The sequence below is a fragment of the Mus caroli genome, unplaced genomic scaffold, assembly GCF_978045245.1.
Source record: "Mus caroli unplaced genomic scaffold, Mus_caroli_1 scaffold_6, whole genome shotgun sequence".
Lineage (NCBI taxonomy): Eukaryota > Metazoa > Chordata > Mammalia > Rodentia > Muridae > Mus > Mus caroli.
In genome coordinates, this window is record NW_028227261.1 from 29,370,550 (window position 1) to 29,394,182 (window position 23,633).

Below are 23,633 nucleotides of genomic sequence, written 5' to 3' on the forward strand. Positions count from 1 at the left end.
AACTCAACCCAGAGTTCAATGATTTGGCTAAGTCTGGCTGGCCAGCAAGTTCCTCAAAGCCCCCTAACACTAGATCACGGGAGTGCACTGCCACACCCAGCTTTTATACACACTGGGGATTCAAACTCAGGTCGTCATGTTTGTGCAGCAAGCACCTTACCCACCGAGCCATATCCTCAGCCCCTGAATTGAGTTTGGACACCCAGTTCCCTGCTCTTATGTGTATCCAACTGCTCCTCTCACTGTGTTAAAAGCCATGTTGACTCACAGGTCATAACACTTGGGGCGGATGGCATAGTTGAGGACAGGCCAGTCTTGGGTGCTTAGCAACTTAGCCTTTCCACTCTAAATCTATCTGCTGGCTGTTCAGGTCTCGGGGAGTGAGCAACGCCTCCGCACACGCCTTTCTTTTCCTAATGGGGGCAGGTGACAGCACCTCAGTGAGTCCCAGTGAGAGTGACAGATAGGACATTCTCAGTATTCAACAAAGGAGTGCCGGACTCAGTGTCACGCTCCCGGGCCCAGGAGTGCGATTGCAGCTTTCTGGAGGTTTGTATGTGAGTGTGTAACGACATTTATATACAGGAGCATGTGGGTGTCTTCCTCAGTCACTTTCCACCTTAGTATTTTTGAGATGGAATCTCTCACTGAGTCTACAGCTTGCCAATTCTGCTCCGCTGGCTGGCCACCAAGTCCCAGCTCCCCCACACTCTCTGCCTCCTTGGTTCTGGTGTCACAGGTACCAGTTGCTGCATATTGCTTCTTTTTTTTTTTTAATTATTATTACATTGGTAACTGGGTTTTTGAACGCAGGTCTTCATGCTTGTGTGGAAACACTACTGACTGAGCCACCTCCTGGAGAGCCCTTGAAGTTCCTTTACATAGAGTTTCCCCAATTCAGTACTCTGGCCCTGCAGAGAATCCTCACGCAGCTCCCTGCCCCCCAGCCCCCGGCAGCATCTCCCATCTCTTCTGGGAAGTCTAATTTTGCTGCCAAAAAGACTCGATTTATCCTGAGCTTGTTTCCAAGAATTAGATGGTATTTGCAGTGTGTTAAAATATGCTGAAGGTAATTAGAGAGAATAGGTCAAAAAGCATTTACCACTTTAAGAACTTGGAGGGGCTTAATTAAAAATATTACAATCTGCAGATACTTAGCACCAAGTACCTTAAGACAGGTTCCTGATGGAGTCTGAGCTGCTTTTTTTTTCTGTCTGCTGTCTGGGCAAGGTCAGCCAGGGGATGGTGCAGACAGACTTCTGCCCCCTGAGCAGCCAACTCCAGGCATCCCACCAGCAGATGAACAGTCCCTCACTGTGACCCAGATGGGCTAGCCAAATGGCAGCTTCTCAGACAGCATCTGAATCAGTGGATGGATGTATCTTCCCCTCTCCCTATTTGCAGTTTCCCATCTAGTCTCTCTACAGAGATTTCTCCCCATCTTCCGGGCTTCCTACCCTTCCTCAGGACATCATGGTGCTGTGTCACGGGGACCAGGACCCTTGGGAACTGTAGAGACACAAACTGGAACTGCAGCCAACTCTAGCTTTGAAATTGTTTGACCCCAGAGCAGGGAGCCACTTCAAGCACAAGAGGTGTGCAATGCAAACCTGGTCCCTGTGACTCAGCTTCTCTCCACATCTGATTTCCACCTTGATCCAGGCCACATGCTCTTGCTTCTCCTAGGACTGACCTCCCTCCAGCCCGAGCACAGTTCCCACCTTACACACAAGTTACTTACTTTTCTTCGGACAAGGTAACCTAGGCTATCCTGTACCTTACTATCTCTTGACTTAGTGCTTCCCCCTCCCCCAGTGTTAGACATGCAGGCATGCTCTGTCACACCAGCCTCCCGCTACTATCCTAAGGCCAACCAATCCCTACTGTAGCTGTAACATCTTCCTGCCTAACTGAAGGCTTTCTTCTCTCCAACCCCTGTTTCTGACATCCTCCATGGTGATCATCATGCTCCTTCCACTGTCATTTATTTCTGCAAATGACTCTAACAATTCCTGGAATTATATTGGACCCATGGTGACTACTGGTGTTCTCTCTCTACTCACCAGGCCTCATCCATCTTCTCGTTTTCTCTTCCATCCTAACCCAACCTAGACCTCAGAGTCCACCATTATGATCAGTTTCCTGCAAACCTTAAGTCTCTCTTCATTCCCCTTTAATCAGTTGCATAGGAGAAACCAATTGTGGACCGGCCCCTTCCCCCAGATATTTCCATATCTGCCTTCACATAATTGAGCTTTGATGGAAAAAAAATCACAGGAGAAGCAAAGCTGGTATCTCTTTACGTTCATCACCCTCCTCAAACTCTTCCCAGGACCCCAACAACCCTGCCACTGAGCTCTGTCAGTTCCCCCACGCCTGCCTCCCAAAGACCCTCTCATGCCTTCCAAGGCCCACTGGCCTCTCACCCTCCCCTTCATCCCGCTCTGTTATCCTTACTGATGATTTTTGATACCTTCCTGTACTTGGAGGAAACAGGAAGCTACCCAGCTGACACATCTTCTTCCTGACTCCCCCGGATGTAACTCTGCCTGCTGATGTTTATCCTCCTGCTCTAGCCAAGAGGTGGCTGGCCCCTTCTTTGAAATACTGGTCCCTTGTATTGGATCTGGACCACTACCGTCTGCATAGCTACATCTGTGGTCATACACAGAAACCTGATGTCCTTGGAACCAGGAAGTCCAGACATCATAGCTACCTGTCTCCTCTCACTAATACTTCCAGTAGGGTCACTTTGTTCACAATGGCCCCGGGCATCCTACACCCTAGGCCCTTCTGGTCTACTGTCTTCCAGACTTCCCATTTTAGGTCCTCCTGATCTTTTTCTTCTCTTCCTCCTCCTTTTTTTTTTTGTCACCTAGGACCTCAAGACCACTCACCAGTATTTCCAGTTCCTTCCACACCTTCATACCATACCTGATCAAAAGACTGTCATTGTTCAAATCTCCTATCTGCTTTCTCTTTCTAAATTCCGGGCCTGGTGGCCACTGGGACAACACATGGTCACACCATAAATTTAAGGTTTGCCATTAAAACAAACTGCCCTTCTATCCCCGATCCTTGTTTGGTTCCCTCCCAATTTCCTGCAGAACAACCTCGACATTGAGCCAAGCCATTTAATCCCACTGGTAGCTTACACTTGACCTTTCTGGCGTATCCGACCCCGATGGCCCATCACGGAGTGAGAAACAGCACACAGGTTCTGGTTTTCCTCCTTCCTCCTTGACTCTTTCAAAGCAGGTGAGTGTTCTCAGAGGGGAGTTCTCAGTATGGAAATGGCAATCTTTCTGGACATTTGAAATTCAGTCAAAAGAAAGCTATCAAGATGGGAGAGCTGCTCCACACAGCTCCCCCATATTCTGACTCTGAAGGAGGTCCAGGTGCGATTCTCAAGAGTGAGTAGCACAGAGTGTTTGGAGCAAGGGGTTGAAACAGCTCAACTGATTGGCTTTGTGCCCTTGGGCAAGTGGGTCAACTACTAGAAGTTTCAGCTCAACATGAAATATGGCTATTGCCACTTGCCTCATAAGGAAATGATGAAAAATGCCCAGTGTGTGCAATGCTTCAGACAAGTATGAATGTCTTAATAAGTGGGAGCTTTATCACTGGCACATACCGGTAAGGGGCTGGGACAATAAGGCATGGGTTCTAGTGACTCAGTAGGACATCTGCACCAGAAAAGGAAAGAAGACAGGGTAAGGGAGGGGAGGAGTAAGAATGGGAGGAGACATTAAGGAAGGCGACAGGGGGAAGGGAGGGGACAGTTGGACACAGGTGTTTAAGGGGTTGGCCCAGGAATCTGATCTTGTGGAAGCCACCAAGGAAGAAGACAGACATCTGTAATGATCATGCCATTGTGTTTAGCCTACTTTATGCACAGTTCCCAGGTCCCCTTCCATTTTACAGTCAAGGGAAAAGATGCAGATCCACTGTAGCAATGTCTCCTATGCCACCTAGATTGTTAATGACAAAGTTGGGAGTTGAACTTAGGCCTTTGAGTCCTACATATGGTGTTCTGTCCAACCTAAATTATTGTATTCTAAAAGCACATGCACAGCCAGACAGCCAGACAGGCACCACCACCCTGTGCATGTGTATGTATACACACACACACACACACACACACACACACACACACACACACACACACAGAGAGAGAGAGAGAGAGAGACAGAGAGACAGAGAGACAGAGAGACAGAGAGACAGAGAGACAGAGAGACAGAGAGACAGAGAAGACACACAGACAGGCATATGCACACATACACACATACATGTAGACACACACACAGATAAGCATACACACACAGGTACATGCATACACAGAAAGATAGACAGAGACAGGCACACACATACACATGCACACACACATAGATGCAGACAGACACACAGAGACAGGCATACACACATACAGAGAGAGAGAGAGAGAGAGAGAGAGAGAGAGAGAGAGACTTGTTTCCTGTTCATTCCCTGTCAGGTATTTGGTGACATAAACATAAAAGTAACAAATACAACCCATGCTCTGCCTTTTTAAAGCATGCTCTGCACTATCAAGCTTTTATAGGAAACTAGGTGTGGCATTATGTGTCTGTTATCCCTGCAGAAGGGGCGGTTTCCAGGGTTCAGGGTCATCCTTGGATGCTGAGCAAAGTTGACGCCAGCCTGGGCTACTTGAGGCCTTGTCTCAAGACTTAAAACAACAAAGACTTCCCAGGAGTCAAAGCAGAGGCTAACTTCTTCTGCCGGGAGGGAAAGCAGAGGCTGGAATACATCACCAATTTCAAAACTTCCAAAATGAGGGCACAGTTCCATAGTCCTCATTCACATCAATCACAAACCCGACTCATTCTGGTGGCCCTCAAACATTTATCCAGAAGCTATTATTTGCCTGTCTGTGTGTTTTAGTATAATTAATTGTGTGGAAAAGTGAATAATTAAAGCCACATCATATTTTACATGCATCGGAGGGAAAACAATACCCCATGTATGGTGGGCAGAGTACTTTAGATTGCCATTGTGGGTAACCGGCTTTCAAGTGGAGCTTCGTGTGATTGAGGGACTTTTGTCTCTTTCTTTTGTCCTTTTTTAATAGTAACAGTGAGGGCCACCCAACTATCCAGAGGGAGAGAGAGAGAGGGAGGGAGGGAGGGAGGGAGAGAGAGAGAGAGAGAGACAGAGACAGAGAGACAGAGAGACAGAGAGAGAGAGCGAGAGATCACAATTGGTGTAGAATTCCACTTAGTTTAAAACAAAAGATCTGGGGGGAAACGTCTCAGAGACTGCCAGAACAGATCGCTGCATCTAAGATGGAGCTCTGCTCTGACCTTCAGGAAAGCTGGATCATCTGAATCTAAGCCTTGGTCTTCCACTGTCTCCCTCTCCACAGCCTGTGCCAGAGGAACCACGAGGAAGACGAAGGCAGGAGGCAAAAGTCAGGCTGTGCTGAGACTCCACCCCTTCAGTAATGTGCCTTGCTTCCTTCTCAGTCAACAGGCAGAGAAGGGTTGGTTTTCTTCTTCAATTGCAAGGGTCCTGTGGCGAAGGCTAATGAAGAGCCCCAGCCAGGATCAGCCAGCTGAGGGACCCCAGTGGACAGGAGAGTAGCTTCTGGGGGAACCTACAGCTACCATAGGATGAGGTGTGCTCTGCAGCTCCAGCTAAGGGCCAGCTGTGCAGCAGGGTGAGTTACACAGGTGCATATGTGAGCCTTGCGGGCATCCCTGCGCCACTTCTAAATGAGCACTATTAAGTTCACTGCACTAACTTGGTGATGCTGGGGGGTAGTTGGGTAGTGAGCCTTCAACTGAGCAGGGAGGAAAAGGGGTTCAGAGGGGTGAAGATAATGGACCAAGGACACACAGTGACAGAGTGGCAACTGCTGGATGAGAAGGGCCACACCCCACCTGCCCTGCTATCCGCTTTCACAGTGGCATGGGGTAACAGGGGAAAGCAGCCCAATGCTTAGCGAAGGTTTGCAGAGAGGTTAATCCAGTATCAGGTTTACTAGAGACAGCTCAGGTGGGGCCCACAATATATCTGGAGAAAATACATGAGTAGATTATTTGACTAAAACCACCTTCTAGAATGCTAGCCCTTCCTCAGCCTGGGTTTTCCCTTGTGAGTAAACCACTATGACTAAGAACAGCTTTCCTCCAATGGAAGTGCGGCCTTCACTACCATTCCTAGGCCTTACTGCTCTGGCTTCTGAAAGGACACATTGACCAAAGGTCTCATGGTCTGCAGACTAGATACCCTGTGCCTTTCTGTGGCTTGGGGTTCTGCACCTGGACTCATGTACCCTTCAGTTATTCATCCATTCCACAGAATCATTCAACACTTGTCATAAAGCACCTACTGTGTACTAGGCCTTGTTCTAAGTGATGATCAAAATAAGAGTCCCCACCCACTACAGGATGTCCATCTTGCTTCTAGCACCTGCTAAACTATAACGTGCTTGGCATGTGTTGTCTGATCAGCTTCCTGATTCTTGCAGGGCAAGAAGGTGGATCCAGAGGAAAATAGGTGATCTCTCCACATCTTCAGTTATACAGAGGATGCTTTCTTTTGTGTCCTATATAAATATATATCTCGCTAGGTAGGTGTTTGGAATGACATGGCAGAAAGGCACAGAGCTCAGCGTATGCAGTACACCACGGCCACCTTAAAGCTGAACAATAGGAAAGAACAGAAGGCTCAACTGGAAGATCGATCTTTTCAAGACTCCCTTCTAGATTCCTCATCAACACAGTTACAAGACAGACTGACAGACTGCACATTCTTCTGTATAGTCACGGTTTAGTTCTCTTCCACAGCCTGCTCCTGCTCTGCTCAAATGCAGAGGTACTTACAAAGTAAGGATCCAGGCTAGAACCATTTAGGTCGGCAATATATACCTTCTCACCTAGAGGGGTCCTCAGCTCCCTGAGGCTGTCTAAGAGCTGCATGTTGTCCTACCCCAGTGATGGTCACTTGCTCACTTCCAATATTTGGATAATTTATGGCTGTTGGCAGGCAGTCTTCTTTGGTTTATGTGATAGGTGAGAATGTGGGCAGGCGGGCCCTTGAGGACAGGATGGCCAGGTTTGCTGTCAGGGAAGCTCACCGAGCAGGCTTTTGATGCCTCGCTCCCATGTCATCTCTATATAGCTAAAAGCACTGCTTCAGAAACCACAGATCTGTTTATTGCAGAGTGTGGGCAAAGCAAGGGGAGCACTGGGGGCAGAAGGCTGGGATATGTGTCTGTTATAATGGATGGATCTAAGACAAGAGTGTACGGGGTGGCTTGCTTTCCTTTTTCTGTGTGGTTCTGATCTCTTTGTGCAATGTGTCAGCAACCAGCTTCCTATGCCTCTCCCATCGGACTATGAAGTCCATGCAGGGTAGGGGTTATGTCTGTCTCCCTACCCCTCTATGCCTGCTCCTAGCAGAGGTCTTGATACAGAGAAGATGCCAGATAACTGGTGATTGGTCAAAGATGTGAGACCTGAGGTTTAGGGAGCAGTAGAGAGCAAGATGAGCCAGCCTGGAGGATGGCCCAGGTCTCCATGCCCAGTGTGGATGTCTGAGCGAACTCCCTTTCCCGGGTGCCCTCACCTCGGCAGACCGGCCTGTGGTCACTCCATGCTGCAAACATGTCGCTCACTTTCATGCAGGTGATTCTCTTGGACCCTTGCAGGTCATAGCCCTCGTTGCAGGTGAACTGGACGCTGGATCCTAACCTGGGAGACAAGGTGTGTTATGAGTTCATTCTCTGGGCCCTGAGGAGTACACCCTGGCTCTGGACACAAGTCTCCTGGGAAACATTCTTTCTGGCCTTTCATCTGCCCTCTTCTGTTCAGCACTTAAAATCTGTTGGAGGCTGCAACTGCCCTTCATCTTAGTTGTTTGGGAACATTTGATGGTTTTAGGATTGAGTTAAAAGGAGGCTTGGTGAGCAGAGATCACTGCTGGGAGATAAGTATCAATTAGGGCTGAGGGTGGGCGGATGGTACTCATAAACCAGAGTGCAAATGGATGGATATGGGAAGATGCCTTGGTAGTACAAAACTGCAAAAATTTACTTCCTGGGGGGCTCTGAGGTATGCCAGACGACAATAGGCCTGTCATCATTCCTATACCATGCCAAAGAGTGACAACCCTTTAAACTCTGGCTGGCTATACACATTTTGTAGCCATTTAACATAAGCATGTTTTAGTTATACCAGGTCATACCCCATAAGGCAGGGGTATCCTTCCAAAGATCGGATTAGGAGAGACAACAGCTTGTTCCCCTGTAAATGTCACTCTGTACCCATCTCACCATCCCCACCCCACTTCCAGAAAAGCCAGGTCTTGTTTCCCCCCACCCAGCCCAGGTCACCCCACCCCATACCATTTGTAGCTAGAAAGTCCCCAAGTAGTTTCTTACCTGAAGTCTGAGCCTAGTCTTTTTCCCTTTTCAGGTATGCCAGGGTCTGGACACATATTATGTCCTTGGGACACACCAACCTGAGTTACTACAAGGCAAAGAAAACAGCACACACATAGATAGATAGTCTCAGGAAGGCACCAGGCTGAGAAGTGCCTCAGGGTGGGAGGAGGAGACAGGATGAGGCCCTGCTTCCCCGGAGTTGTGGAGGATGTCGAGGATCTACTGGACAGGGCTTTCCTGACTGTGCAAGGTAGGAGGCTACTTTCAATAAATTCCTTTGCAAGAAAAATCCAAGTGAAATTCTTTGGGATCATATGGGCTCTGAGACAGCCCCTCTTGCTCCACAATCATCCTGTTCCATCCTGTTCCCTCATCCCACACCAGTGGCCAGAAGTGGACTGTCCAAAGGCTCTGGTCACCTCCCCATCCTGCACTTCAGATCCAGGGATGGAGATTCTAGATGAAATGACTCCGCCCCGCCCCCCAACCTCAGCCCCAGATGGAGAGATGACTCAAAGGAAGTTAAATAAAATGTGAACGCATGATCAGAAACGGTAAAGAATGAGAGAGAGAGAGAGAAAGTTGTAGCTTCAAGTTCAAAGAAGGGGCTTATTATGCTCAGATATGGACATTTCTTCTGAGAGCCCTCTTCCCATCAGACTCCCATCAGACCACATTAAGCAAGTACCACAATATTCTCTTCTACCCCTCCCAATGTTACACCAGCCAAGAGCACCAACCAGATGCTATCTGGGGTATTTCTAGCAGGTGGGATGACACTCTTACACCTTAAAAAAAAAAAAACCTTATGCGTGGCTGCCTGAGCTGGAGCAGATCTCAGTCTGGGGCGGCGGGTACACACACAGTGCAGACTGCGGGCAACCTCTAGGTCCCCACACGTTCACTGCTTTTGATGGTTCACATTGGTCAGGCTGGTCTAACTTCACACCTCTGTATTCCCAGGGTGGAGGATAACTGAGAACTTTCATTCAAGGACCCACCAATCCCGTGACTCCAACGGTAATCCTGAAGGATCCAGGGTGTCTATAGTGACAATCCCTGAGCTTGCTCATGTCCCCTCTCTTCCACTCAGGTCCCTACAGTGTGAGAGAGGTTCTCCATTACACACCTTACACACAGCTCACTCATTCTTCACAGCGGGCACACGGTCTCTGAGCCCCCCTCTTTTGTACAAGGGGATGATCACTGTCTTCAGGAAGTTTCTCATTGAGGGAAGCCATGAAGCATTGAAGGGACGTCAGAACCGGAAGTGGTGGGTTGATGAAAGGATGCTCAGATGGGGGACCAGTCATGTAGTACTAGGAGAAGTGTGAAAAATTTCCCAGGGAGGCGGCACTGAACATGCATCTTATAAAGGGGTGAGATTTAGGCACATGGGGACAGTGGCAGAGGCTGAAGACAAGACAAGAAGAATGAGGTGGAGATAGAGAGACAGAACCGGGGGGAGGGGCGTCAGGTGCAGCTAGAGTATAAGGAGGGGGGGATGAGAAGGCGGAATGTGAGGCCTCAGATGTATAACCTTGGAGGGGTATGAGTCTTATCCCAAATACATAGGAAAGGGGGAAGCTGTTGGAGAGTTCTGTGTAGCTGAATGTGCGGCACCTGTCTTTAATCCCAGCACTTGAGCAGTAGAGGAACATGTATCTCCATGAGTTCGAGGACAGTCTGTACTACACAGCAAGTTCCAGGTCAGCCAGGGCCACACGGCAAGAAAACAAACAAACAAGCAAAAAACAAACAAACAAACAAACAAACAAACAAAAACAAACACAAGATCCCAAACAAAACAAAGAGTCCTTGGTGGCAGAAGGGTCCTTATTGAAAGATGCTCTGTGCTCATTCAGGTCAAGGACAGCAAGAGTCTGGTGAGGCATGTGATGTGTGGAATGGGTGAGGAAAAGAGAATGTGGAAGGATAAAGGAAGAAGATAAAGAGAGAGCAGGGGCCTCCTGACCCTGGGTCTGTGAGGACATTGGTAGTTGATGCAAGGTAAGGCAGTGCTGGGGTTTCAGCTCATTGCCACAAGTAGAGGCCTAGAACAGCCCCTGTTTACATCTCTAAGTAGCCCAGGGGATGGCTGACAAGGGAATCTGGCCACATCTGACAGTCTCCAGGTTCAGGCCAGACATGGGCCGAACTATTGGTTTTGTGGTAATGCCAGCAAGGCCTCCTGGGTGGCTCCACACTGCCAGGTTGAAGCACGCCATCTCCTTAGTCTTTATCCTGTTCCCTTGCTTATCGGGCCTATACATCATCAACAGAACTATGATTGCCCCCAACCCTGAAACCTGCAGGCTAGGGCAGCAAGACTGAAGTCTCTGAAGTAGAGTGAGTTTTCAGAGAGCCATGGTATTTTGCAAGGATAGGAAAGGAGAGGGTAACTGGGGCTCCAGGACAACAGGGACTTGGGGAGTAAAGGTCGAGATGATCCCTAATCCAAGAGCCGTCCCCAATGGCTGAGTCATCCAGCCTGCGGACCATACTGCAGCAGATTCTAAGCTAAGTGCCCATTGTCCTCAGGTCCTGCCCATTCAACTTGTGCATGGACCACACCCATCCCAAGGTCCCTACCAACAGAAACACCCACCTCTTAGCAGCACCTTGAGAAGACTCAGCAGTTCTCACTTCCTTTGCCCTCTCATTCGGTATGGACAGCTTTCCAGGCAGTAGATGAGGCTGAACCAAAGCTAAGGGTGACAGAGCCCACCCACCACCCTGCCTCCCCGCCATCAGCCAGCCCCTGAAGTTACAAACCCACTGAGACAGCTCACATCCAGCCAGCACTCTTTCCCTGGCAATGATGGTAGGTCCTTTGAAGACCTACCCAGCTCTCCAGCAAATAAGCAAACTTAGGTCCAGATTCAGTTCCCTACACCAATTGCAGCAGCAAAAGGCATTTCCCCAGTGTCTTCAGAACTTGCTACCTGCACTGTCAATCTAGACCAGACACTGGTACTGACTTGATGTTGGCTATTGGGGGAGGGAGGCGGTCAAGAACGAAGGGTAATCCTGACCCAACCCACCCTGACCCCACAACCAGGAAAACCTGTGACAATGCCTTCTACCCAAAACAAGGGAAGTGCGGATAGGTGCAGAGCTGGGAGCCATGGCCAGGGGGCTAGTTCCCACAGATTGTCTGCTGGAGGAAATCAGTAGGGCCCACCCCTCCCCTGAGTTCAAGACAACGGTCCACAGAAGGTCTAAGCGGAATATAAATGATGAATTCATGCAGATATTAGCCACTGTCTCAGGGGAACTTGGGTCAAATTCACACCTTATTTAGGAAGTTTTACAACGGAGATTAAAACCTTGTTAAAGAAATACCACATACACATATATATGCTTAAAGATCGTCTATATTACTTCCTTAGTAACTTCTTTGGGGCTGTTGTGGGCACCCGGGGAAGGTCTAAGTGACGAAAACCATGGACTCTCTCAGATAAATGCACCTTCAGACCATATGTACTTTTCAGCTACTTTGTGGGCCTCCCACAGTAAAGAAGGCCCTGCAGAAGGCCGGTCTTAGATCCATAGCATCCTGGGAAGGCAGGCAGGCTAGGGCTCTGTATCCCCATTTTATAGATGTTAAAACAAAGTCTTTAGTTTCTAGGGTAGGATAAACATGTGGGTCCCTCCCCGACCCCCACACAATGCTGGACACTTCTTTAAGCTTTTTTAATGGCTCTATGGTGAACTGTAAAGCAAAGCCATGGTTTCTATTGTTCATTTTGTCTCCATGGCTATGTCAAGAGCCCTTGGGCTCAGGGAAAGGTGGACCATTCTCTGCAGGGCCTGGGGCTGGCCCAGAGCTCTCCTAGGGTCACATCTTTGTCCCTGATATCCTTAATCAAGCACAACAGCAGAGTCCCCTGGCTTCCTTCTGCCATCAAATCTTCTGGAGCAGGGACCACCATAGACTCTGGTCTATAGATGAACTTAACAGCCACTAGTACTTTCTGACCCGAGAGAGCATGAGATTAAGGCAAGCCCCCACACTCTGGTTTATTCTAGTTAGGCCCCCAATGGCCTCTGCCCCTAGTCTTCTTCTGGCCACAGACACCAGCACAGATCTTGGAAACCTGATGGCTTTCCTCCATCTTTCTTTACCAAGGATACTTCTGGCAATTGGAGAAAAATAACAAGTGCAGGGAGGTGAGACAGGACAGGAGAAGAGGGAAGACGGGTCAGGGGAGGGAGAGGAAGATGAGGGAGAGAAAGGGCAGCTAGACAGAGTGGCAGGAAGGAAACTCAGTCTCCTGGCAACCTGAGCAGAATTCCTGTACCTGGCTCCAGATTAGTGATGGAGTGTCCACACCTCACCCCCAAGGCTTACACTCTAAATCCCTTCAACACAGGCCCAGCAGGTGTCTCTCTGGATGTGGTACTCTAGACCATTCCAAAGCACCAGATCTTGTTTCATCTTCCAAACAAGGGTAGCGGGAACAAGTCCCCAAAAGACGCAATTTGCCCAAGCAGGTCGCTGCCAGGATTTCCTCACCACCCCTAAGAGCCATGATGCAAGTCCCCACTCTGCTCTCCCCAGCCAGGTCCAGCACCCTTGGAAGGTTTGTTAGACATGTCCCTTCCTCCTCTGCACAATCTGACCCTGGGAGCCACACCCTCCCACACGTACCTCCAGATCCCAGCCTGAAGAGGCACTAGGCAAAGGACTGTCTTAGCAGGTGAAAGTGGTTCAAAAGGAAAAAGAAAGAAAGAAATGTGCAGAAATGACTCCCTGGACTGCAGACCGAATGGGGAGTGAGAAGGGGGGACGAAGGAGATGATGGAGGGAGAAGGCAGAGAGCATCCGGGGCTGCTCCTTAGCTGCAGGCTCAGTGAATCCACGCACAGATGGAGGGAGGGAGGGACCAGGGAAGTCATCTAGCAGCAGCTGACTTCCCTGGGGTCACAGCTGGTCACAGCGTCAGAGGTTCAGACCCAAGCGTGAGCTCTATGCACTGGCACTCGTGGGCGGGCCAGCCGACACTTACACACAGACGTCTTCTGGTTATTGTCCTTGCTGGGCATCAGCTTCACGCCTCGAGACTTCAGCTCAATCTGCTTCTTGACTAGAGAGGACAGAGAAGGAAAGGTGGTTGGAGGGGTAATCTGTGACCTGGATGGGGTTCCTGTAGGATGAAGCATGCCCACTCTTTTTGACAGTTGTGACGTAACATTCTCACCTACCAAGTTCAAGCTTGAGAAGCACCACGGGATCCAGCAGCAACAACAAAAACACGGCTGCACGTAAATAAATCAATCTCATTTTAAGTATGTTTGGGGCTGTATTCATGGCTGTGCTGGGCTGCAAAGGTCCATGAGTCACAGATGGGACGCAAGTCAGATTTATCCTGTCTCTTGGCTTGGGACATCTGCGGAGGGAGGCTTCCTATATAGTAACAGGGCAAGGGGTAGCAGGGTTTCTGCCAAGAAGGAACAGACTTCTGAGGGTGGCAGGAAAGGGACCCTCAAGCCTTGTGGTGTCTGAAAGACTTAGGACTTGCCCAGGCCTCTGGTGGGAATGCAGTTCCACGACTGCTGAGGTTTCTGGGTATGAAATAGTTTCTTCTTCTCCTTGGGGCATCTTTTGTGAGTGTCTGCAGCTTGTTAAGTTTGGATCTGGAATGCTTTTCCACAAACTATGTACTAAGAGTTCAACTATCAGCCTGTGACACTACTGGCGGGTGCTAGAAGCTTCTGTAAGTAGGACTTACGGGGACACCATTAAACATGTGTCCTTATAAAGAGTCTTTGGACTCCAGACGTGTCCTGCTGCCATGAAGCACTTGGCTCCTCCACCCAGGGCTCCCCCATCATGGATTGTGCTGCCACAGGCTCAGCCTCTAGACTGATACCTCTTGCAATAACAGTCCTAAAACAACCCTTTATTCTTTTTAATTGGATTTGCCTTGGGTATTTGTTATAGCAATGGAAAGCTAAGGAATGCATAGTGCACCCTCTGCGTGACTGCAAATCTATAGATTCTTCCCCCACACAGTATCTGAGCCAGCCCTGACAGGGAGTGGTAATCTGGGTCAAGCTCCATTTCTCCCTATTTCCCATGGCATACTGCTTGTGATATGAATATTGTGTGGTACTGGGAACTAAACCCAGTACTCAGACATACCAAGCAAGCAATCTACCACTGGGCTATTTATATCTTTGTCCTGTGTTACGGTTTTTGTAGCTATTGCAGAGATGAGGTATGTTTCTCTCACACCTCTTAACCTTGGGTTTGGACACTGGACATTTGGAGGCCTTGAATCCAAAGCCTTAAAGAGCACCTGCTGGATTAGGCTTGTCTGTTGCATCTTCATTGTCATGGGAAAATGTGGTTATAAAGTTGAGCCTATAGACCCAGCGGGACCTAGCCCATACCAGCTGACTTGGGGGGCAAGAGTAGCCGAGTCCTGGAGGCCACTGAGATATGGAAATTGAGTGGCTGCCTAGTGGATAAAATGATAGTCTTGACTCTACCATTGGACAGCGCCTCCAGTCTTCACGGAGTGGCATGCAGAAGGTGGAACTCCATATTACAATGGTCCATCCTTCACCCCATCTGTCTAGCTTCCCCTGTTCCCCTGTTCCTGGTGACCAAGACCTAGTTGCATCTCCGGTATTAAACCTTGGTCCATCTGTACAATCTTAGATCCCTGTGTATCTTGTCAGTTGGCAGCTGACTCAGCCCTGCAGACTGATGCCCAGGAGTGGTAACAACTGTGCCCAGGTACTTGCTGTGTACCAGACCCTGGGTGCTGTCCTCCCTGGCTCCTCACTCTCGAACCATACACAACTCCTCAGTAAATCCTCCCCAATGTAGACCCCATGAGCCACTTCTGATGGTCTCCATATCTGTCACCCAAGTGGCTGGCTGACACCTCTTCTCTGATCGCCATGACCTCCCCGCTTTCTTCCTTTGTCTCTGAGTAGCCTGCCTTTAGCACAAGGATCAGAGGAATCCTAGTTAAGTGCAAGGCAGGCCATTTCTGCTTAGGGTTCTTAGGTGGCAATGTGTTCTCCTGGAGCACAAGCTAGAATCTGTAAATGGCTTATAAGGACCAACCGGTTGTCCCCTTGACCTCATTAGCTTTCTCCTTGACCCCCACCAGTCTTCTTCTGCTACATAGGCCTCCCTGAGGTTCCCAAAGTGTGCCAAGAATACTGATTGCCTGGACTGTCAGTTTCTCTAGAATGCTTCCCACCACATGCCTGTGGTTTGCTCTCCTTTTCCTGGAAACAGTTGGGCAAGCCCCTTTCCCTCAATGAGCCTTCATCTACCACTCCATTACAATGGCACCTCCTGCCCCAGCTCTTCTGCCCCTCCTGAGTTCATTTCCTGGGTGTTCTACCATACTATATCATTTGTAGGGTTTTTCTTTAATTATTTAACTAACTAATTTTCTTTTGAGGCAGGCTCTTACTATGTAGCTCTAGCTGGCCTGGAACTGATTGTGAAGACCAGCCTGGCCTCAAATTCAGAGATCTGCCTTCTGCCTCCGCAGTGCTGGGGTCAAAGGTACCCCCATACCTGGCTCATTTATCATCTAAGGCTGCAGTGGTGTAAGCTCGACTATGGAGAGCCCTCTGGTTGGTTACTGTATTCTCAGTGCCCAAAAGAGTATCTAGGATCTCAGGAAACAGTCACCGGGCCCTTAAACTTCCAACCTCCTTGCCTGGTAGCTAGTGTGTTTTGCTTGATGGAAAATAAAACTGGGAATCAAAGAGGGTCAGGAGACTGGGTTTAGAACACAAAGATGAGGCACTGGCTTTCTGTGACCGGCCCCATTTCCAAGGGGCTTACGCACCATCTTTAGCCTCTCCCTGTCCTGGTTCAGATGCTGAAGGTTCAGATACTCACTTAGGATGGGAGGAAACACACCACTCCCCAATCAAAGTCCACAGCATCAGGTGTTCAGGAGAGCTTCCCACTGCCCCCATTTCTAGCTAAATAAGAAAGCCAACCGAGGAATCTGTTCCCCTGACGAGTGACTGTCTACGTGGGATGCATGATAAAGTCCAGTCACTACCACGGAGCCCCATCCTCCCTCCTCTCTCTGGAACCTCCTTTATAAATGCGCATTGCTCTCTGTGTGTATCCAGCGGGAAAATTTCCAATGAACACTAACATGGGCGCATTATCAAGCAGAGAGCATTAGCAGGGAAGCATGCATTATTCAAGCCCAGCTAATAAGGTATGGCTGCGATTCAACCATCCCTGGGAGAAACAGAGCTGTCTGAGCACTGTGAGGGAAGTTGAAGTTCCTGTCTTGGAGGCCCCAGGACACAGGGGGAGCATGGAGTCTCCGACCCAATGCAGCCCATATGAGGTAAGTCTATAGAGATGGATCGCCACACCTGACTAAGAGGCAAAGGTGTGACTGAGGAGGGTATTCATGGCCTCCCACCTCTGGTTCTGGTGTCCATTGGAGGGAAGGGGCAAGGGGGAGATAAGCAGAGCAGGGGCAGACCCCATCCCCAGGGGTACCTAATATTCTGGCTTTCCTTAGAGGTCTTGATGGGGTGTGTGAGCCGTGGCCAGGAAGAGAGGAGCTGCTAAGGAAGACGACACTTCCTCTCTCTCAAAACTGCACTGAGGAAACGCCTCTCATGACCCTGCCCTCTTGAGACCCTAGAAGGGCTCCTGACTTTGGGGGTCTGTGCTGGCTAGTTGCATGTCAGCTTGACACAAGCTAGGGTCATCTGGTGTGATGGTTTCTATATGCTCTGCCCAGGGAGTGGGTCTATTAAAAGGTGTGGCCCTATTGGGATAGGTGTTTGCCTTGTTGGAGTAGGTATGTCACTGTGGGCGTGGGCTTTAAGACCCTTATCCTAGCTATCTGAAAGTCAGTATTCTGCAAGCAGCCTGCAGAACTCTCAGCTCCTCTTGCACCATGCCAGTCTGGATGCTCCCATGCTCCCACCTTGATGATAATGGGCAGAACCTCTGAACCTGTAAGCCAGCCCCAATTAAATGTTGTCCTTATATGAGTTGCCTTGGTCATGGTGCCTATTCACAATAGTAAAACCCTAAGTAAGACACCGGGAAAGTGGGAATCTCAACTGAGAAAATGCCTCCACCAGTCAGACTGTCCTGTGGGCCATGAGGCATTTTCTTGATTAATGATTGATAAGAGAGGGCCCCACCCACTGTGTATAATGTCACCCTTGGCCGGTGGCTCTGAGGTATATAACAAGGCAAAATGAGCAAGCCAGGAGGAGCAAGTCAGTAAGCAGGACTCTTCCATGGCTTCTGCTTCCGTTCCTGCCTCCGGGGTTCCTGCCTTGAGCTCCTGTCCTGACTTCCCTCAGTAATGGACTGTGATGTGTTAACTCTTAGCTGAAGTAATACCTCTCCTCCCCAAGTTGCTTTTGGTCATGGTGTTTCATCACAGCAATATAAACCCTAACTAAGACAGGATCCACCCTCTCTACCCTTCCCTTGCCTGAAGAACTCCCTAACTTAACCCTCAGGCTCAGGGCCTTGTAGCTGGGCTGCTCTTAGCAGTGAATGACATCATTCCCGAGCCTGAGATCAAGTTCATATTCATTCTCCTCTCCGAATTCCTTCCACTTTTACCATAGGGCAGAGTTTATCAGGTCTCCAGATTTACATAATTCGTGATAACTTTTGGGCATCAAAAGGCCACTGGACACACACATCAGAATCTATGGGCAGAATTTTTGCCCTTGTGAAGTTAGCCTGGGAATTACAAGGATCACAAGTCTTTGAGCAGGCATTCCTTATTCCAGCCACACAATCTTAAAAAAAAAAAAAATGCCCATCCAAGTTCAGCTGGCCTGGACCTGGGCTCTGGGGATCTATGGTTTACAGCTGGCCCACAACATCTGGGAGCTAACAAGTGGGTCAGTATTTACCACCTGGACATGAAGTGTTCCTGAGAAGGCTTAGGAAGCCCAGAGTACTAGCAGGTAGTGCTACTTTGCAAGGTTCCGGGAAGTTTAATGAGAGTGGGCCTGCCTGGAGGAGGCGGGCCATGGGGACATCTCCTTGGGGTCTGTATCTTGCCCCAAACCCTTCCTGTGTGTCTCTGTCTGCTTCCTGAGCACCATAAAATGGGTGGCTTTGCTCTACCACCAAGTCTCACCTTGGGTCCCGAGCAAAGGGGCCAGTTGACCACTGGCTGAAACCTTTGAATGATGAGCAAAAAATAAATTTTTTTGTCTCTTAAATTTATTTTTATCAGCCCTACAAGTGCTTAACAGAGAAACGGCTCTGGAGAGCAGGGGTTGTTAGAGTGGGCTCGGAAGCCTATGGAACTGGGTCTGGGAGGGAATTGAGAGGAGTTTGGAGGGGCAGCCTGGGAAGGCTCCAATGCTGTGGGCTGAGATATTAGTGGGAACTTTTGATTGGAGCTCAGAAGAGGATCATGTAGATAGGTCCTCTGTTGAGAAGGGGATTCAAGTTGCATTGTGGCAATGAACTTCTCTACATTCTGTCTGGTCTTAAGACTCTAGGGTAGAAATCACTCATTTATTTATTTATTTATTTATTTATTTATTTATTTATTTATTTATTTGGTTGGTTGGTTGGTTGGATGCAGGAAAGTCGTATCATGTCGGACGGAATTAAGAGCTTGTTTTTGTCTTTGTGTAATATTAAGGATGGTTTAAGAAACTGACTTTGAGTGTCGGGTTAAGGGTGGGTGCTAGACTTATGACGGTGAATAATAATTTTCAAGTTGCTAGACTGAGAGACACCTAGGAGCTTGGGAGCCACACACTGCTGGGTGTGTCTGTGAGGCATCTCGAGACATGGTTAGGCTGTGAGACCTCTGACCTAGTCAGTGATTTTATCCATGGATGAAATTCAAATCTGACGAGGACTACTGGGAAGTTGGCACTGTGTGAGGCAGGGTTTGAATGGAGGAAGTTGTTTACTGGAGGCGTGCCTTTGAAGGGTACAGCTTGGCCCCGGCCCATTCCTGTTCCTCCCACCTGCTTCTCCACCACACACTCCCACAACTGTGCCTCAGTCCCCAAATGATGGAGTTAGCGGCTTTTGAACCAAAGTACATCTTTCTTCCTTTTAAGTTGTTCCTCTTGGATATTTGTCTAAGATAGTCAGCATTGTGGATCTAGGCAAGATCTATATATCACCAGGGACATTAGCATCAAAGAGCCACCTTCACAGGCTGGGGGCTCAGTTGCAAGGGTTCCAAGGAACAATCACACCTTAGATTTGCATATAGCAAAACAGCCTGCCCTGAGTGGGTGGGACATGGCACACCAGGGAAAAATCCGCCACAAAATGAGCTCACTGAAAAAAAAAAAAAAAAAAAAAACAACCCTGAACCCAGCAGATCCAAGTGGACCAGGGTGCCAAGGGGGAGGGTCCAAGCACAGAACAGGGTGTCCCTTTAGAGTCCCTGAGAGCACAACTGCAGGTCCTGTCAGGAAGGAGTGGTCTCACCTAGTTCCTCTGCAAAGCAGGGCTGGGTAGCTTGCTGCTCTTGTGGGGATCCTATCAGTGGGAGTGGGGCTGTCTATGACCCGTTTGTCAACTTTTTGAGTTGGCTTTCCAGCTTTGATGTGATGGTATGTTGTGTTTGGTTGATGTCTCTGAGAAGCCTGCTCTTATTTGCGGGGGGGGGGGGGGGTTGGGGGGTGGCGGAGGGGAGGGACAGGAAACTGCAGTTGGGAACCAATATCTAAGAGAAGAATTTAACAAAAAAGAAAAGAAAAGAAAGAAAGGGAGTCAGATGAATAGTTGGGTAAATCAGTAAGAACCTCGGGACTTTCTGGGGAACATCCGCTCATATTGCCTACATCTTAATTCATTAGTGAGTGTGCCTGCAAACACTGTGCCCTGGGGTTGTGCTCAGGCACTAGTTGATAGAAAGAGGATTTCACTTAAAGGGGGTGGGGAGATAGCTCAGTGGTTAGACTACTTATAGTACAAGCAAGAGAACTGGAGTTCAGATCCCAGAACCCACAAAAATTCAGGGGGGGGGCGCTTATGCTGCATTGCTGCAATTTTAGCCCTAGAAAACAGAGACAGAGGAGCCCCAGAGCAGGCTGGCTAGCCGAACAGTGAATTTTGGCTAGCTGGCAGTGAATTTTGGGTTTGAGTGAAAGACTCTGTCTCAAGGAAGAGTGTGGCATCAACCTTTGGCTTCCATGAGCACATAACCACAGCCATGTGTGCATACACATACATATACATATGAACATGCATATAAACACTTTAAATAGAGACACATGAAGAAGAGATGATATAACAGCTCTCTAGTCTGAAGCTCAGGCCATCAGGCTGAAATAACAGGAGACAAGGTTGTTTGGGGCCAAAGGGAAACCTGGCCTCTCCCCAAGGCTCTGGAAGTACAGACATACACAGAGTTCATGGCTGTGGATTCAGACTCTTGGCCCGCTGCTGGCTGTCCTGTTGACTAAGTCAACCCTAACTTCCTTGTGCTCACTCTTTCTCAAATCATTTGCTTGCCCTCAGAAAGTCTCTCCAACTGTTCCTGCAAGGATCTCAGCTGCTCAGGTTTAATTACATCCCCTCTTGCTTAGATTTTTTTTGCCACCCCCTCCAGCCCATCTTTTGAAAGCTGCATAGGGTAGTGGTTTGAGAACTGAATTCTGATCTCCTCTTTATGTGTGTGCATCCTGCATCCTGCCCTCTCTCACTACTGCTGCTGCTGCTGCTGCTGCTGCTGCTGCTGATGATGATGATGCGGACCAGCCTTGCTACCCAGTCACCAGTTCTGTGGATCTACCTCAATAACTCACATCTTTTGCTGGACCAGGCTGGTGTCCAGAACTCGAGCTTTTCAATTCAGATTGACATGCAGGGCAGATGCCTGAGGTCTAAGGCCGTAGGGCATCTTCCTCAAAGGGAAGAATGATGATTCCTGAATGCAGCTGGCGTTTTTGCCTCCGGGCCAACTGACTCAGAGGATGAATACAAACTCAGAGCCCCAGAGTTGATGTAGAAGGGTCTAGACAGACTATCACTACCAGCTATGGCACTGGTGTGCATAGTTGAATGGAAGGGTCAAACCGGAGGCATTTGTCTGGTAGAAACCAGGACAGGTGTCACAGCATCTGTCAACACCATATTTAAAGAACTTAAGGTTCAACCTAATCTGTGACATTCCCCAAAGGGAGGGCTCATGTCACCACAATGTCTGCACAATGCAGATAGGGGAATTAGTGGCATCATTTCTGAAGTCAACCGCAGAGGTTGGCTGGGTGACAGAGTAGCGAAGGAGAGAAACACACTGAATGATCAGTTAGAAAATGCAGGCACAGACTAGAAGATGCAGACGATGACTAGACCCCAACTCTCACCCTTCCCACAGGACCTGTAAACTCAGAGACCTGAGCGACCAGATGCTTAGCTTTTCAGGGCCCAGTGCACTGGACTCTCTTGAAATCGACAGTGACCATCCAAAGTCTGTGGCCATATTGCTAGAGATCTCCTGGGTAAATTTTAGTTTGAAGGTCCAGCCATGAATGTTCTTACCTGTGCTGCCCATGGCCTACGGGCCACGCATGGCTGAGGACAGCTGTGAATGTGGGCCAAGAAAAATAATAAACTATGAGAGTTGTCATTGTCGTTGTCATTGTTGTTGTTGCTGTGATTTTTATAACTTAATCACACGTCAAAAGGCTGAACACGCCTGCTAGGCTTTGTCGACACAGAAAATAATTGTCAAAGCTATTGAGACTGATGGTGTGGTGTGTGAAAAAGAAGGCAGGTCCCTAATTCATGAAGGACTTGGGAAAACTTGGAGAGGCTGATGGGAGACAAGATGGTGGCATGTTTTTGTAGAACAAAGGTGACAAGATTGCGACCAGATGTGGGAATATCTAGCAGTGAGATTCTGCTATTCATGTCCAGTGACAAAGGAAACCTAAGGGGGCGTCTGGCAAAGTGTCGGTGTGTAGCCCTGCCTAAGACTGATGGTGACATGGAAGGGGATGGGTAGACTGAGGGTTACCGGATCTGCTGGTGGGAAAAGCTGCCATCGGAGTGCCCTAATGTCCTCTGAGTCATTGCTCTAGTGAAGGAAGAACAAAAACCTTGGGAAAGTAACCCAAGTTCTGGCACAAACCATTGCTAGGAGGGCAACTGCTGGAGGATCACTGATGACTGAGGAAATATGCAAAGCTTCTCAAAGCTGGCTGGGCATGATTCTTGGAGGTGTTTCAGACCTGGCAGAAAGTCTCATCGCGGCCCAGCTAAGGTTCTAAGGAACGCATTATTGGATGCTGTGGGTGTGACCTATTGGTTAGCCACTGAACAAACAGTGTATGGCTACTGGCGTTCCTGAAGAGGAGACCAAGGAGTTACTTAATCTGTGTGTATAGGTGTGTGCATACGTGTGCACATGCATGCGTGTGTATGTGTACATGCATGTGTGCATGTGTGTGTGTGTGTGCGTGTGCGTGTGTGTATGTGTGCGTGTGTGTGCATGTGTGTGTGTGCATGTGTGTATGTGTGTGTGTGTGCATGTGTGTGTGTGCATGTGTGTATGTGTGTGTGTGTATGTGTGTGTATGTGTGTGTGTGCATGTGTGTGTGTGCATGTGTGTATGTGTGTGTTTATGTGTGTGTATGTGTGTGTGTGTGCATGTGTGTGTGTGTGTGTGTATGTGTGTGTGTATGTGTGTGTGTGTGTGTGTGTGTGTATTATATAGAAGCCAGATGCTGGTGTTTGGTGTTTTCCTCTGCCTTATTTTTTGGGACAGGATCTCTCACTGAATCTCCAGCTCATTTGATTGGCTAGACTGGCCAGCCAATGAGTTCTGGTGATCTCCCCATTTCTACTCCTTCCTCTTCCCACTCCAGTGCTGGGGTTTTGGATGTGTGTTACTGCAGCTGCCTTCTACACGGGTGCGGGGGGAGCCTACGTTGGGTCCTCAAGCTTGAATAGCAGGCACTCTACTGACTGTACCATCTACCAGCACAGCAGTCCTGGGTGCAATTATTGGTGGGAGTGTAGCAGGCTTCACAGACAACTCCAGAACATTCAGCTGCCAAAGCCAGCCAGAGGGAAGAGGTTTAAGTGGCTCTCCACCTCCATCAGTTCCTCGTTTCAGTAGCCTGTTCTGGGACATCTTCCTTCCATTCTCTATCTGAGTACTTCTTACTGGCAGGGAACCAGAGCCTCTGTCACCCTAAATTTAAGGGGTACCATTTCTTGGGCTGGAGTTTAGGA

At 48.8% G+C, this 23,633-nt stretch overlaps 1 protein-coding gene across 1 annotated transcript in view; it reads right to left on the reverse strand.

Annotated features, from left to right (window-relative positions):
- Csmd2 (CUB and Sushi multiple domains 2) overlaps positions 1-23,633 on the reverse strand; it is a 574,744-nt gene that overhangs the window by 249,097 nt on the left and 302,014 nt on the right. Inside the window, exons 7-9 of the mRNA XM_029476560.1 lie at positions 13,438-13,515; positions 8,423-8,510; positions 7,609-7,733 (exon numbers count right to left, since the gene is read on the reverse strand). Of these exons, the coding sequence (XP_029332420.1) occupies positions 7,609-7,733; positions 8,423-8,510; positions 13,438-13,515 (291 nt within the window). The remainder of the gene's footprint in view (positions 1-7,608; positions 7,734-8,422; positions 8,511-13,437; positions 13,516-23,633) is intronic.